The sequence below is a fragment of the Oratosquilla oratoria genome, chromosome 9, assembly GCF_046742065.1.
Source record: "Oratosquilla oratoria isolate Oo_2021 chromosome 9, ASM4674206v1, whole genome shotgun sequence".
In the NCBI taxonomy this organism is placed as follows: Eukaryota; Metazoa; Arthropoda; class Malacostraca; order Stomatopoda; family Squillidae; genus Oratosquilla; species Oratosquilla oratoria.
The window spans coordinates 60,430,178-60,445,410 of record NC_134785.1 but is presented as its reverse complement, the minus strand read 5'-3'; the positions used below and the strand labels follow the sequence as shown (position 1 = coordinate 60,445,410).

The window sequence follows — 15,233 nt, the reverse complement described above, 5'->3', positions numbered from 1 at the left end:
ACTTTTCCTTCTTTTAAGGAACTGCTTATTATGCTATGTATTTTGTCTGCCAGTTCATTCCTACATTCTTTCAGAATCCAGTTTGCTATTTCATCTGGCCCATGCGATTTTCTGACATCAAAATTACCCAAGTGTGTCAATATTTCATTCTTCGTTACTTCTATTTCTTCCATAGGGGGGACTTTTTCCTTCCACTCAATCTCTTCAGGTTGTATATTTTCCCTTGTAAACACTGATTTAAAATGTTTGTTCATAATTTCTGCCATTTCCATTTCCTCAGTGTATTCAACTCCTCCTTGTCTTAATTTCTCTAAGTCTTGTTTGTTTTTCAGTTTATTGTTTACAAATCTGTAGAATAGTTTTGGTTGATCTTTACACTTTTCTATAACATCTTTTTCATATTTTCTTTTTTCCTCTCTGCACTTTTGTACATATTCATTTCTATAACCAGTATATATTTTCCATTTTTCAGGTCTTCTGTCTTTTTTCCATCCGGTCCAGGCTTTGTCTCTTTTGTCTTTTAACTCCCTACAACTTTTGTTGTACCAGCATTTTACATATTCTTTTTCTTGTTTTTGTCTTGGGACATACTTTTCCACTCCTTCTTTGTAAATTTTTGTCAAAATATTCCATTTCTCTTCCACTGATGTTTCTTCTTTGTATATTTCTTCCCAGTTTTCTTGTTGGAAGAATTCTCTTATTTTATCAAAGTTTGTTTTTTCATACATCATTCTTCCTTTTCTATATTGTTCATTTCTTTTCATATATTTTTCTTCATTAAGTTCCAGTTCAATCAATATGTGGTCACTTTTACCTATTGGTGTTTTATATTCAATCTTGTCCACTATTCTAGGTTCAGATGTAATTATTAAGTCTAGCCTCGATGGTTCTTCTTCATTTCTATACCTAGTGTTCTCTTGTATCCATTGTGTCATTGAATGGTCAGTAATCATCTCAAGTAGAGCATTTCCCCATGAGTCATCACCACTCTTTACTGTCATTTCTTCCCAGCAGATTTCTTTGCAATTAAAGTCGCCCATCATAACTATTCTTCCTCCGTCTTCCATTATTTTAGTTAATGCTATCTTTGTGTCCTCTAACATACTTTTATGTTCACTCTCCTCCCATGAGGCTGTTTTCGGAGGCACATAATTGATCACAAATTTTCTGCTCTTCTTATCTCGGTCTTCCACTTCTATCATAATCATCTCTACTGTATTCTTTCCATATATGACACCTTTCACGTTTATATCCTTCTTTGTCAGGAACATAACTCCACCCCCTTGTTTTTTCTCTCTGTTTCTAATCCAATAATTGTATGTATCATGTCCTACACTGTTGGGTGGTAGTGGGCCTTTTAATTTTGTTTCTACAATTCCCATTATGTCCGGTTCTTTTTCTTTCAAATAATCATTCAGTTCATTCAATCCTGTTATCAATCCATCTATATTTGTGTAAGACACTCTTAGTTTTCTGCCACTTCCATTGTGTTCTCTGTTTCCCTTATGTTTTTCTTTAGTATGTCGAACTGCTTTATTTTCATGTTCACTACTCTCCAATAGAATCTCTCTTTCTCTGACTCCGTTCTTTCCTCGTTTTTTGCCTTAGCTTCAATTCTTTTCTGCTTTTCTGCCTCTCTTTCCTCCTTATTCATTTCTCTTTTTATCCATACCTTTTTATATTGATCATTTGTTGCTAGTTTCCCTGTCTTGGATAGAATTTTCTCTGCCGTTGTTTGTGACCTGAATTTAATCTTAATTGGTCTGGTCTTATCTGTACTATATTTTCCGAGTCTGAATTTTTCCTCAATTTCCTTTATAATTTCTGGTTCATCTTCCTGGACTAATTTTAATAAACTGCTTACCCTTTCATTTTCCTCCTTGATTCTTGCGGTTCTATCTGGGTTATGTTTCTCTTCCATTCCTAATATAATTATACATTTCTTTTTGTCAGCTAATTCTCTTACTATATTCTCCTTCTGTCTCATCACTTTAATAACTGAGTCTTCATTATGTTCTTTCAATTGCTGTTTGACTATGTCAGTGAATGAAACCTTATTCCCTTCTTGAGTTATTCTCCAATTTTTAGCTTCTGTAGCTATTTTCTCACTGTTTTCATTACTATTCTTCTTCAATTTCTCATTCTCCTCCTTTACATTTCCTAACTGTCTTTTTAGGTCCTCTACTTCTTCAGTTAAGTTTCTGTTGGCCTTCTCTAGTTGTTCCAATCTTTCAATTCTCTGGAAGATGGAGTCTACCTTACCTAACTTACGTTCCAAGTCCTCGATCACCTTATCAACTCTCTCCTCTAGTCTTATCAGTCGGGGGGGGGTTGTGTCCCCCCCACCCTCTTTAAATCCCTGGAACATATTCTCGTCACTTTCTACTGTATTTCTCCTCTCTATACTTCTAATCTTTACATTTTTATTTGCCATTTCGTCATCCGGTGGTCGTTTCATGTTGACCTTACGCCCGTCTGCCTGGGCCAAGTCCTCCACATCCTCATTTCCTTCCATTTCCCCAGCAATCCCTCCCCTTCTCTTTTCCTACTTACCTACTGCCTCACGAGCAATTTCCCCCCCCCCTGCAAATACAAAAAGGCACTTCTCTTTGCGTTGGTATCCACAATCTGCACTTTTCTTCAGAGCGTTCGTCAAGCCGTCCGTTCGTTGAAAGTGTGTGTGTGTGTGTGTGTATGTATTTACCTAGTTGTATTTACCTAGTTGTATTTTACGGGAAGGGGAGCTATGCTCGTGGGGTCCCGTCTTCATATCTCATTTTATCTAAACTATTTTTAAATTCATGTATTGATTTTGCACACACCACTTTCTCATCTAACTTGTTCCAACTGTCTATTGCTCTGTGAGGAAAGCTGTTCTTTTTAAAATCTCTTCTATAGCTGTCTTTTTTTATTTTCTTTCCGTGTCCTCTTGTATTTCTGTCATCCCATTTTATCAGATTCTCTCTATCAGTAATTTCTATGCCTTTCATGATTCTGTAAATAGCTATCAAATCTCCTCTCTCTCTTCTTTGCTCTAGTGTCTGTAGTTTAAGTTTTTGTAGTCTCTCTTCATATGATAGTTTTGAGAGTGTTGGTGCCAGTTTTGTAATTGCTCTTTGTATTCTTTCAAGTTTTTTTTATACATTTTTTTGTACTTGGTGACCATATCGTTGCTGCATATTCCAATCTTGGTCTTATCAGGGTGATTAGGATTTTCCTCACCATTTCTTCATCCAGGTATGTAAATGCTACTTTGATTGTTCTTATTAAATTATAAGTTTCTCCAAAAATCTTATTTATATGTTTCTCAGGTGACCTATTATTCATAACAATGACTCCCAGGTCCTTCTCATTTTCTACTTTTTTTATTCCTTCTTCTCCCAAATTATATGATCCTGTTATTCTGTTTTTGCTTTTTCCAAATTCCATTATACTACACTTTTTTGTATTGAACTCCATCTCCCACTTCCTACTCCATTCTTGTACTTTATTTAGATCTCTCTGTAGTGATTCACAATCTTCTTCAGTTTTCACTCTTTTCAGTAATTTTGCATCATCTGCAAAGAAGCTCATATAGCTTTCAATTCCTTCATCCATATCATTAATATATATAGCAAACATTATTGGGGCCAGAACTGTTCCCTGCGGGACACCGCTTATTACTTCATTCCATTTTGAGTGCTGATCTCTTATCACTACTCTCATTTTTCTTTCTTGTAAAAAGTCTTCCATCCAATTTAGCAATTTACCTTGTATTCCTCCTTCATATTCTAATTTCTTAAGCAACTTCTTATGTGGTACTTTGTCAAAAGCTTTTTTTAGGTCTAGAAATGCACAATCAGCCCATCCATCTCTTTCTTGTATTATATCTATTAGCCTTGAATAGAAACATATTAAATTGGTGACGCATGATCGTCCTTGTCTGAATCCAAATTGCCTTGGATTTAGTACGTTGTTTTTTTCCAAGTATTTTACCCATCTACTTTTGATAATTCTTTCACATATTTTTGCTATTGTACTTGTTAGAGAGACTGGTCTATAGTTGGTAGGTTCTTCTTTATTTCCTCCTTTATATATAGGTACTATATTTGCTTTTTTCCAATCTTCTGGAACTTTTCCTTCTTTTAAGGAACTGCTTATTATGCTATGTATTTTGTCTGCCAGTTCATTCCTGCATTCTTTCAGAATCCAGTTTGCTATTTCATCTGGCCCATGCAATTTTCTGACATCAAAATTACCCAAGTGTGTCAATATTTCATTCTTTGTTACTTCTATTTCTTCCATAGGGGGGACTTTTTCCTTCCACTCAATCTCTTCAGGTTGTATATTTTCCCTTGTAAACACTGATTTAAAATGTTTGTTCATAATTTCTGCCATTTCCATTTCCTCAGTGTATTCAACTCCTCCTTGTCTTAATTTCTCTAAGTCTTGTTTGTTTTTCAGTTTATTGTTTACAAATCTGTAGAATAGTTTTGGTTGATCTTTACACTTTTCTATAACATCTTTTTCATATTTTCTTTTTTCCTCTCTGCACTTTTGTACATATTCATTTCTATAACCAGTATATATTTTCCATTTTTCAGGTCTTCTGTCTTTTTTCCATCTGTTCCAGGCTTTGTCTCTTTTGTCCTTTAACTCCCTACAACTTTTGTTGTACCAGCATTTTACATATTCTTTTTCTTGTTTTTGTCTTGGGACATACTTTTCCACTCCTTTTTTGTAAATTTTTGTCAAAATATTCCATTTCTCTTCCACTGTTGTTTCTTCTTTGTATATTTCTTCCCAGTTTTCTTGTTGGAAGAATTCTCTTATTTTATCAAAGTTTGTTTTTTCATACATCATTCTTCCTTTTCTATATTGTTCATTTCTTTTCATATATTTTTCTTCATTAAGTTCCAGTTCAATCAATATGTGGTCACTTTTACCTATTGGTGTTTTATATTCAATCTTGTCCACTATTCTAGGTTCAGATGTAATTATTAAGTCTAGCCTCGATGGTTCTTCTTCATTTCTATACCTAGTGTTCTCTTGTATCCATTGTGTCATTGAATGGTCAGTAATCATCTCAAGTAGAGCATTTCCCCATGAGTCATCACCACTCTTTACTGTCATTTCTTCCCAGCAGATTTCTTTGCAATTAAAGTCGCCCATCATAACTATTTTTCCTCCGTCTTCCATTATTTTAGTTAATGCTATCTTTGTGTCCTCTAACATACTTTTATGTTCACTCTCCTCCCATGAGGCTGTTTTCGGAGGCACATAATTGATCACAAATTTTCTGCTCTTCTTATCTCGGTCTTCCACTTCTATCATAATCATCTCTACTGTATTCTTTCCATATATGACACCTTTCACGTTTATATCCTTCTTAGTCAGGAACATAACTCCACCCCCTTGTTTTTTCTCTCTGTTTCTAATCCAATAATTGTATGTATCATGTCCTACACTGTTGGGTGGTAGTGGGCCTTTTAATTTTGTTTCTACAATTCCCATTATGTCCGGTTCTTTTTCTTTCAAATAATCATTCAGTTCATTCAATCCTGTTATCAATCCATCTATATTTGTGTAAGACACTCTTAGTTTTCTGCCACTTCCATTGTATTCTCTGTTTCCCTTATGTTTTTCTTTAGTATGTCGAACTGCTTTATTTTCATGTTCACTACTCTCCAATAGAATCTCTCTTTCTCTGACTCCGTTCTTTCCTCGTTTTTTGCCTTAGCTTCAATTCTTTTCTGCTTTTCTGCCTCTCTTTCCTCCTTATTCATTTCTCTTTTTATCCATACCTTTTTATATTGATCATTTGTTGCTAGTTTCCCTGTCTTGGATAGAATTTTCTCTGCTGTTGTTTGTGACCTGAATTTAATCTTAATTGGTCTGGTCTTATCTGTACTATATTTTCCGAGTCTGAATTTTTCCTCAATTTCCTTTATAATTTCTGGTTCATCTTCCTGGACTAATTTTAGTAAACTGCTTACTCTTTCATTTTCCTCCTTGATTCTTGCAGTTCTATCTGGGTTATGTTTCTCTTCCATTCCTAATATAATTATACATTTCTTTTTGTCAGCTAATTCTCTTACTATATTCTCCTTCTGTCTCATCACTTTAATAACTGAGTCTTCATTATGTTCTTTCAATTGCTGTTTGACTATGTCAGTGAATGAAACCTTATTCCCTTCTTGAGTTATTCTCCAATTTTTAGCTTCTGTAGCTAGTTTCTCTCTGTTTTCATTACTATTCTTCTTCAATTTCTCATTCTCCTCCTTTACATTTCCTAACTGTCTTTTTAGGTCCTCTATTTCTTCAGTTAAGTTTCTGTTAGCCTTCTCTAGTTGTTCCAACCTTTCAATTCTTTTAAAAATGGAGTCTACGTTACCTAACTTACGCTCCAAGTCCTCGATCACCTTATCAACTCTCTCCTCTAGTCTTATCAGTCGGGGGGGGGGGGTTGTGTCCCCCCCACCCTCTTTAAATCCCTGGAACATATTCTCGTCACTTTCTTCTGTATTGCTCCTCTCTATACTTCTAATCTTTACATTTTTATTAGACATTTGATCCTCGCTAAGTCGTTTGTTTACCTTCCGCTTGTCTGGCTGGTCAAAGTCTACTCCCTCCTCATTTCCTTCCATTTCCCTCAGTAATCCCTCCCCTTTTCCTCTTTCCCTACGTTCCTACTACTCCACGAGCAATTTCCCCCCCACCCTGCAAAAACACTAGGCACTTCTCTTTGCGTTGGGATCCACAGACTTCACTTTTCTTCAGAACGTCCTCTAAGCCGTCCATTCGTTGAAGTGTGTGTGTGTGTGTGTGTGTGTAGATATGTATGTGTGTATAGATAGATATGTATGTGTGTATATATATATATATATATACGAGTATATATGTAATTACCTAGTTGTATTTTACGGGAAGAGAGCTATGCTCGTAGTGACTTGATTTTGTATTTTTCAACATCCAGTTTGATCTTAAATTCTTGTATAGTTTTTGCACTCACTGTTTCTTCATTCAGTTTGCTCCAGATACTTATCACTCTGTGTGAGAAGCTATTCTTTTTCATATCTCTTCTGTAACTATCCTCTCTAAGTTTCTTTTCGTGTCCTCTGTTTTTTCCTCTATCCCACTTAAGTCATCTCTATCAAGGACTTCCATCCCTTTCATAATTCTGTATATGGTTAGCAGATCTCCTCTTTCTATTCTTTGTTCCAGGGTTGGTAGTTAGTTTGTCCAATCTTTGTTCGTATGTCAATTTGGAGTGTGTTGGTGCCATCTTTGTCACTCTTTGAATTCTTTCTAAAAAAAAATTCTTTTCTTCTTTTTTAGTACTAGGCGTCCATAGTGTTGCAGCGTACTCCAATTTTGGTCTTATTAATGTTAATGTAACTAATATTTTCTTTACCATTTCTTCATCCATGTAGTCTTGCGTCATGTCATTGGTGATGGTTACTCCCAAGGTCCATGGGACTTCGGTTACTCCTAAGCGTCCATAGTGTTGCAGCGTACTCCAATTTTGGTGTTATCAACGTAACTGATATTTTCTTTGCCATTTCTTCATCCATGTAGTCTTGTGCCATGCCATTGGTGATAGTTACTCCTGGGTCCCTTTCAGAGTTGACTTTTTTAATTCCCTTTGTACCAAGTTTGTATTGCCCCGATATTCTGTATACATGTATGTGTGTTGGTGTATAAGATTTGAATTATATAAAGACAGGAGAAACTGAGGTAAATCAAAACACTCATAACGGAGCTTTATGGACCCACTTGCAATGAGACATGGCCCAGAAGATGCCGGAGTTCCTGGAGATGGTCGACTCGTCAGACATGAGGGTAAGGTAGTTGCCTAATCCTGTCCAGATGAGGGCTGCTCCAGCACCTACTAACACCGACGTCAGGTACAGGAGCCATGTTTGAGGCCACAAGAATCCAGCGATGAATATCCTAAACCCAATGGAAGATTTATTCGACTAATCTATATGTAAATGAGTGGTCAACTGGAGAGAAAAAAAAAGGCTACCAAGAGGGTGAAATTGGTAGCTTTGAAAACTTGAAGCTTATAATATAGGCACATGTATAGATAATGTTGTAACCTTACATGCATCACACACCCATTTCCTTGTTCAAAGGGGACAGTAATGGTTATCAGTATTCGAATATATCCTATACCATGGTATTGTAGTGTAGGAACCCGTGACGCTATTACAGTAGTAAGCCGTGTGTGTGTGTGTGTATTCACCTTGGTCTTAGGATCACGTGTTGGACTCGTGATCGACAGCTATTTCCCTCCCGGAAGAGAGCTCAGAGCTCGTATGACCGATCTATGGGTAATGCTATGACCTTACACACACACACCCAACTCCCCGCCCACGAGAGTCAGAGTAACGACCCGAAGCGCAGCGATACCGAAATAATTTCGGCCCTGGGCAGGATTCGAACCAAGTACTACGAGCACCACCATGCTGGTAGTCCAGTGCTCTACCAACTGCGCCACCGAGTCGTGTGTGTGTGTGTGTCACCCATCAAGCTCTTCATATTTCCTCCTGCAGCCATTTTTTTCATGGATAATTATAATGATAGTAATAATATAAATTTCTGAAGTTCATTTTGCTTCAGTCGATCGAGACCCCATGTTACCCTAAGACGGTCCCTCGGCTGAAACAAAACTCATGTGCATCGCCATGTTGAAAGTGTTGCTATGTCCACTCCAGAAATAATTTTCTGGGGTGCGACACACACACAAAGGATTACAAAGGCGGAGCATGCCGATAGGAGACCTTTTGGTCCATATCTAGGTCGGATGCGAAAAAAATCATAATAATGATAAAATAATCAATAAAAACTATAATAATGTAAATAACAAATAAAATACATAAATGAATGCATAGGTATAGTTAAATAATAAACAGGTAAATAGTAAATAATAAATTAACATATAACTAATAATAAATGAAAATCAGACAGACAAATGATAACAAAACAAAAACAAATAATATAAACTAAATTATAATCATTACAGCATCTTGCTTAGGTGTTTGTCTAAATGATTCTTAAAGCTTCGAACTGAACTACATTGCACTACCTGTGCAGAAGTTTATTCCATTCATTACACACACAACACGACTCGGTGGCGCAGTTGGTAGAGTATTGGACTGGGAAGTACGGTGGTGCTCGCAGTACCTGGTTCGAATCCTGCCCAGGGCCGAAATTATTTCGGTATCGCTGCGTTTCGGGTCGTTACTCTGACTCTCGTGGGCGGGGAGTTGGGTGTGTGTGTGAAAGGTCATAGCATTACCCATAGATCGGTCATACGAGCTCTGAGCTCTCTTCCGGGAGGGAAATAGCTGTCGATCGCGAGTCCAACACGTGATCCAAAGACCAAAGTGAATACACACAAATTTATTTAACATATTCATTTACCTGTTCATTTATTGATTTATCAACTTTTTAATTTATATACGCACGGATAGGTTATGCCTCCGGCGATCATGCATCCCTTTGGACCAATGAAAGAGAGCATTGAAGGGGCGAGCCAGTTCGTCGTGGCGAAGACGACATAGATGACGGCGAGGGAGATGTAGCCGGACCCATGGAAGTCTTTGTCTTCTTCCTTGATGCTCTCAATCACCATTTCCTGTCGGAGAAGTAAAGAGCCGATAGTCAGATGAGCAACTACATGGCAGTGGAGAACAGGGAAGGGAAAGAAGAGGGAGAAGAGAATGAAAGTTCTCTTCTGGTTCTTGGTTTGTCCAGCCTGCTTTCATAGGTCAAGCAGGGTATGATGTACATGTTTTACGTTCCAAAAATTGAACAAGGCAAAATTGTTCGGTTCAAACTATTTAAAAAATACTATCCATATCAGCTGTGTTTTAAATAAAAACACAAAAATCGCAAGAGAGGTGCGTTTTGATCTACATCAAAACCAGTATCAACGTATGAGAATTGCAAGAGATTTTAAAATGTATACGACAGTTTCAAAGTAAAATAAACTCGTATGGTAAGAAAGATAAATGATAATATTAATAAGTAGGCTAAAGACAATATCACTTTATGACTAAAATTAACTTGTTTCAAGAACTTTCATCCAGCTGCTTCCTATAGAGACAGAACACCTAACACGTGACAAAACCCCACAGGCGATTTGTGAAAAGCTACTCAATGCAATCCTCAGCCGCTGTAACCAGCTTGGATTCGGTGTTGACCCTACAACTGTCGTCACTGACTTTGAATCTTCTGCCATCCAGGCCATCCACAATGTCTTCGGGGACCACATTACAACACAAGGTTGCTTCTACCACCTAACACAGAGCACTTGGCGAAAGATACAAGATCTGGGTCTTGTCATGCTCTACAAGTCCAGTGAGTAGGTAAAGCACTTCTGCAGCAAACTTGACGGACTTGCTCTGCTGCCATTAGAGGGCGTCACTGCTGGCATGGAACTCCTCAACGAAGACACACCAGAAGGCCCAGATGAACTTATGGCGTACTTTGATGCAATGTACATCAGTGGGACCTTTCATTGGATCCAACCACCCCCAATTCAACCCGATGGCCCCCTGTCCTCCAGTATTCCCACCACCACTTTGGAATGTCTCCCAGACTACCATGTCTGGTGGGGATAAAACCAGCATCGTCTGTGAGGGACGTAATAATGCCTTCTGCCAGCTCATCGACCACAAACATCCATCAGTTTGGACACTCGTGGAAGGATTCGAGTAGAACCAAGCACTCGTCGAAACCAGACTTCTCTAAGACAGCTTAGGGGATTGACCATATGCCCAACAAAGCAGGAAGGCCAAGAACTTCAACAAGTGCCCGATGAACTTGTGTACTGACCTCCAAAAAAAAAAGACTTTAAATGAATTTCTTTATTGTGTAGGATCTTTTATTCGCTTTAGATAAATGATGTATGTGTAAACAAAATGTGCTATAAATATGTAGTTATTACAGATATGAAAAATTAAATGGCATGTGATTATCAATAAATTATATAAAAATTAACTAAAGTAGTTAAGTTGGTGCTTCAAAAAATAAATAAAAGTAAAGAAAATATAAATAAAAGATTAACCAAAGTAGTTATGTTGGTGCTTCAAAAAGGAAAGTAAGAAAAAAAAAACACCGATGCACAAATGAAGGAATCAAAATTAAATGTCGATGAAAACTAGAAAAAAAAAGTTGGTGTCTTCTTCAAATTAGGGTTTTGTCCACCTGTAGATTGCCACTGGGGTCTTGTCTGGGTACGGCAGTTTTCACTGATTAGGATTTTGTCCGTTAGGCTATTGTCCGTTTAGCCAGAACGCCATCGCTTCGTGGTGTCTCTCACGTCCCCATATCAATCTCATTTCTCAATTGAAACTTGTATGGAAGTTCCTCCCCCTACGGGCCAGAGTCACGCAGTTTTATTTTGTAATTGGTAAGTGATCTCCATTCACAGAAGAATGCTAATCACTTTATTTTCCTATCCCTTCGTTCTGATACCCTCCTTGTATCTTTACAGTACTTCTATGATCTTGCCTTTTCGACGCGATATCGTCCTCAATCACTGGTTATCGAAAACAAGATAATAATGATAATGATAACAGTAATAAGAACAAGAATGAAGAAGACTGCAAGAGACAATAGGGTTTACACTAGGCAATTCCATGTCCATTACCACCTGCCATTCCCATCCATAAATTTGTCTAACCTTTTCTTAAAACAACCGAGATTTTCAAAGCTCACTACGTCATTATTGTCTATTCCATTTGTTGACTACTCCTTAAAACTAAAATTGTTCAATTTAAATCCATTACTGCGAATCCTTTCCTGTTGTCTTAATATGATGACTGTGTGCGTCACCCATGTTAAAGCCTTTGATACACTTTAACACTTCTATTACATCACATCGCACTCTGCGTCTTTCCCGAGAGGAAAGGTGTCTAAGCCTGTCCTCGTAATTTAAATTTCCGAGCTCTCGTGTATCATTTTGGTCATTCTCCTATGTACTGATTCTAGTGATTCTAGTCCATTCTATAGGATGGAGACCTATAAAGTTTGATAACTACTTCTGCACTTTTATTAACAATCTTAGCAATGAAATCTAATGCTCTGTTAGCTCTATTCCTGACGCTAATGCACTGTTTCCTGGATTTAAAGTTGGGGCTCACTTGAACTCCCAAGTCTCTCACACTCGGTTTACTGTAAAAAGCTATACCTGCTTTCTGGGTTGTGTAAACCCACGTTTAACACGCTGCACTTAGAGATGTTGAAATCCATTTGCCATTTCACCGACCATGTGAACAATTTAAGATCCTTTTGCAGAATATCTGCGTCTTCTCCTGACCTAATTAGGCGTCCTATTTTCGTGTCGTCCACAAACTAACATCACTATTAATCCCATTGTCCAAGTCGTTTATATAATGGACAACTAGATACCCAAAACCAAGACCTGGGGCACTCTACTAGCAACACTCCCCCATTTGGATTTTACACAGTTTATGGTGACCCACTGATTTCTGAATGATCCAAGCTCTAATCCATTCAAACACTTTTCCTCATATGCTGGGCGTTGGCTTTTAGTCTCTGGTGGTGTACCTTGTCGAACGCTTTGCTAAAGTCAAGGTAAATAATATCGTAACTATCATTATCTGACGCCTTGAAAACATTAGTGTAAAAAATAGATTAGTTACACATTACTTACCCTTGGAGAGCTCGTGTTGTGAATCACGAATGAAATTGTCTCACGATGTGATCTCTGATCCCATTAGCTATTATTGATTCAAGCACTTTACCTATAACTGATGTCAAACTGATTGGCCTGTAGTTGCATATAGACGATTTAACTCCTTTTTTTAACAGGAACGTTTGCCTGCCCCCAAACAATAGGCACAAAACCAGTGTCTACCGATTTATTAAATAATTCCGTGAACTGGTCGCAGATTGTAAATCTACACTTTAAATACACTGAAATTTTTCGTCTAGACCCGGGGATTTTGTAGCTTCAAGTCTATCAATGCTAATGTTAGTTTGTCTACTTCATCGCCACTAAAAATCGGCCCGCAGTCAGGTACCATATCTAACTTCTCATTTGTAAACACCGCGAGAAAATGTTTGTTAAATGTCCCCCAATTTTTTTCCTCCAAATCCATCGCTGTTTTTAAGTGTGCCTATCCTTTCTTTATTTTTTCGCTATGTAGAGATGAAGGGAGCCCTTTGGGTTGGATCTCACTTGTAGTTAGTTGCGCTGTGTGCGTGTTCTATTTAACCAGCCTAGCTGTATTGTTATATTTGGATCTAAGATTTTCCCCGTTTTTTATTCTTGCGTAAAGCCCTCTTTTTATTCCAATCTCGTTTTTCAGCCATCCCCTATCCATTTCGGAGTATTAGTATTCTTCTGTATTGCCTTGTTGGGAATCAATTTATTTTGTGCCTTCAAAAATCAAATATGTCAGGTTACTCTACATTTCTTCCAGATCGCTGGCCATATGTTGACCTTACGCTTGTGAGTGACCTGACCCTCCATGATCAAACACCTGCGCTAATGACCTCCGGGCTGACCCTATCATAGTCCTCTGAGTTGGTTTCATAAGTGACCAATTGTCATAAATATTTTCTAAGCTTATCAAAATTGGCTCTCCTGAAGTCAGGGACTAGAACGTTATTCGTCATAAATTCTCAATTGAACTTACTGTATAGAATGTCAGAACCATTTGCATTGTTTTTCAGACATGAAAGACCTCACAGACATACAAGATCTAATTTTATCTTGTGCTAAATAATCTTTAGTAGACGAACTGGTTGTCCACTCTATCAAAGAAATGCAGAGATAAGAAAAAATATTGACTGAGCATTTGTTTGTGCACATACACTATATTTACGTAACCAGATACTGAAAATAAATGTTGATTAATGTATATTCTAAACACAACTTTCCATCTTATGCTGTAGTAACTTTTTCCTGGAACCTAGATATATATGTGTATATATATATATATATATATATATATATATATATATATGTGTGTGTGTGTGTGTGTGTGTGTAATATGTATATTATTGTGTGTGTGTATAAAAACAGGTCCATACGTAAATACACGAAGATATCTCTACCTGCATGTTTCCTTGCGTCTGAAACGACGTGAAGACAAACATAAACGACAACCCGAGGATCAGGACGCTAACCATACGTCCGTCCGTGGGCATCGACGGAGTCCTCATCTTGCCGGTACTCTTCTGCTCACGTCCGATAAACAAAGAAAGGCATTTTTCCGGTTACGTTCAGTACCCGGTAGTGGGCTAGGGAACTGCAGCTGACGTCACGTCCCGAACAACTGTTCCTGTTCCCTCCAGGTTACTCTGTGACGTAATGGCATTGTGACGCAGTATCACGGTTCTGGACAGTGATTTAGGATTTTTCTTTTTCTTTCTATTTTGGAGTGTTCTAGTTTGGAGGGCGTCGTTTGAAGTGGTCCTTGGTTAAATGAAGGCACAGTGGCCATTGGTTGGCGCAATTAATTCTTCCTTGAACCTGAAGATAAGGTAATTCTTAGTTACACACAAGCGGGACTACTTTTCAGAACCTATACAGAAATGAAAGGAGTTTGTGTCCGTATTTACATGTTTGTTTTACGCAGTGGACTCGTAACATTAGTTTCTGAACTTGGCATATGTGTGTGTATGTATGTGCGTGAGCTCTCGTATTTTCGGTCTATATGTTTAGACACACTCGCAAACACACACACAGATCACACTAGGCATAATAATTCTTGATAATACCAAGTTACGGTACTTTTCTTTATAATAAGCAATAGCCCTTTTCCTCGAAGCGACGCGCTCAAAGAGGAATAAAATCCCTTGGTGTTAAACAAAACAAAGTCTATAAAGTGTCAAAATAGTTAACCGAGGTAGTGCACCTTACACTTCTTGCTGAGGCCATTGCAACGTACACTTTGCCCAGAGGTTGGCAACATGGTTGCGGGAAGTTGTGTGAGTGGTACACTCTTGATAGAATGTGGGGTATAGTAACAGGTGTGCCGCATTAACAAATCGGGGGTCGTCTCCTGACATGGAATAGCCGTGGGTGAGGATACTGCTATGTTGGTAAGGAGACCAGGAGTGAACATGAAGTTAGTTTGATGGTTTTTAGATGATTTATTGGGTGTCCTTCCCAACTTTTTTTTTTTTTTTTTTTAAGGAAAAATTGACATGTGATGCTACCCAACAGAAAGATACTGATTTGAAGCCGGAGGAGATTCTAATCAGCCACG

The 15,233-nt window shown here is 37.8% G+C and overlaps 1 protein-coding gene across 1 annotated transcript in view; it reads right to left on the bottom strand.

Moving 5' to 3' along the window:
• Positions 1–14,169, bottom strand: part of LOC143028484 (UNC93-like protein MFSD11) — a 30,290-nt gene extending 16,121 nt beyond the window's left edge. Inside the window, exons 1-3 of the mRNA XM_076190658.1 lie at positions 14,077–14,169; positions 9,453–9,622; positions 7,756–7,932 (exon numbers count right to left, since the gene is read on the bottom strand). Of these exons, the coding sequence (XP_076046773.1) occupies positions 7,756–7,932; positions 9,453–9,622; positions 14,077–14,169 (440 nt within the window). The remainder of the gene's footprint in view (positions 1–7,755; positions 7,933–9,452; positions 9,623–14,076) is intronic.
• Positions 14,170–15,233: the final 1,064 nt, after the last annotated feature.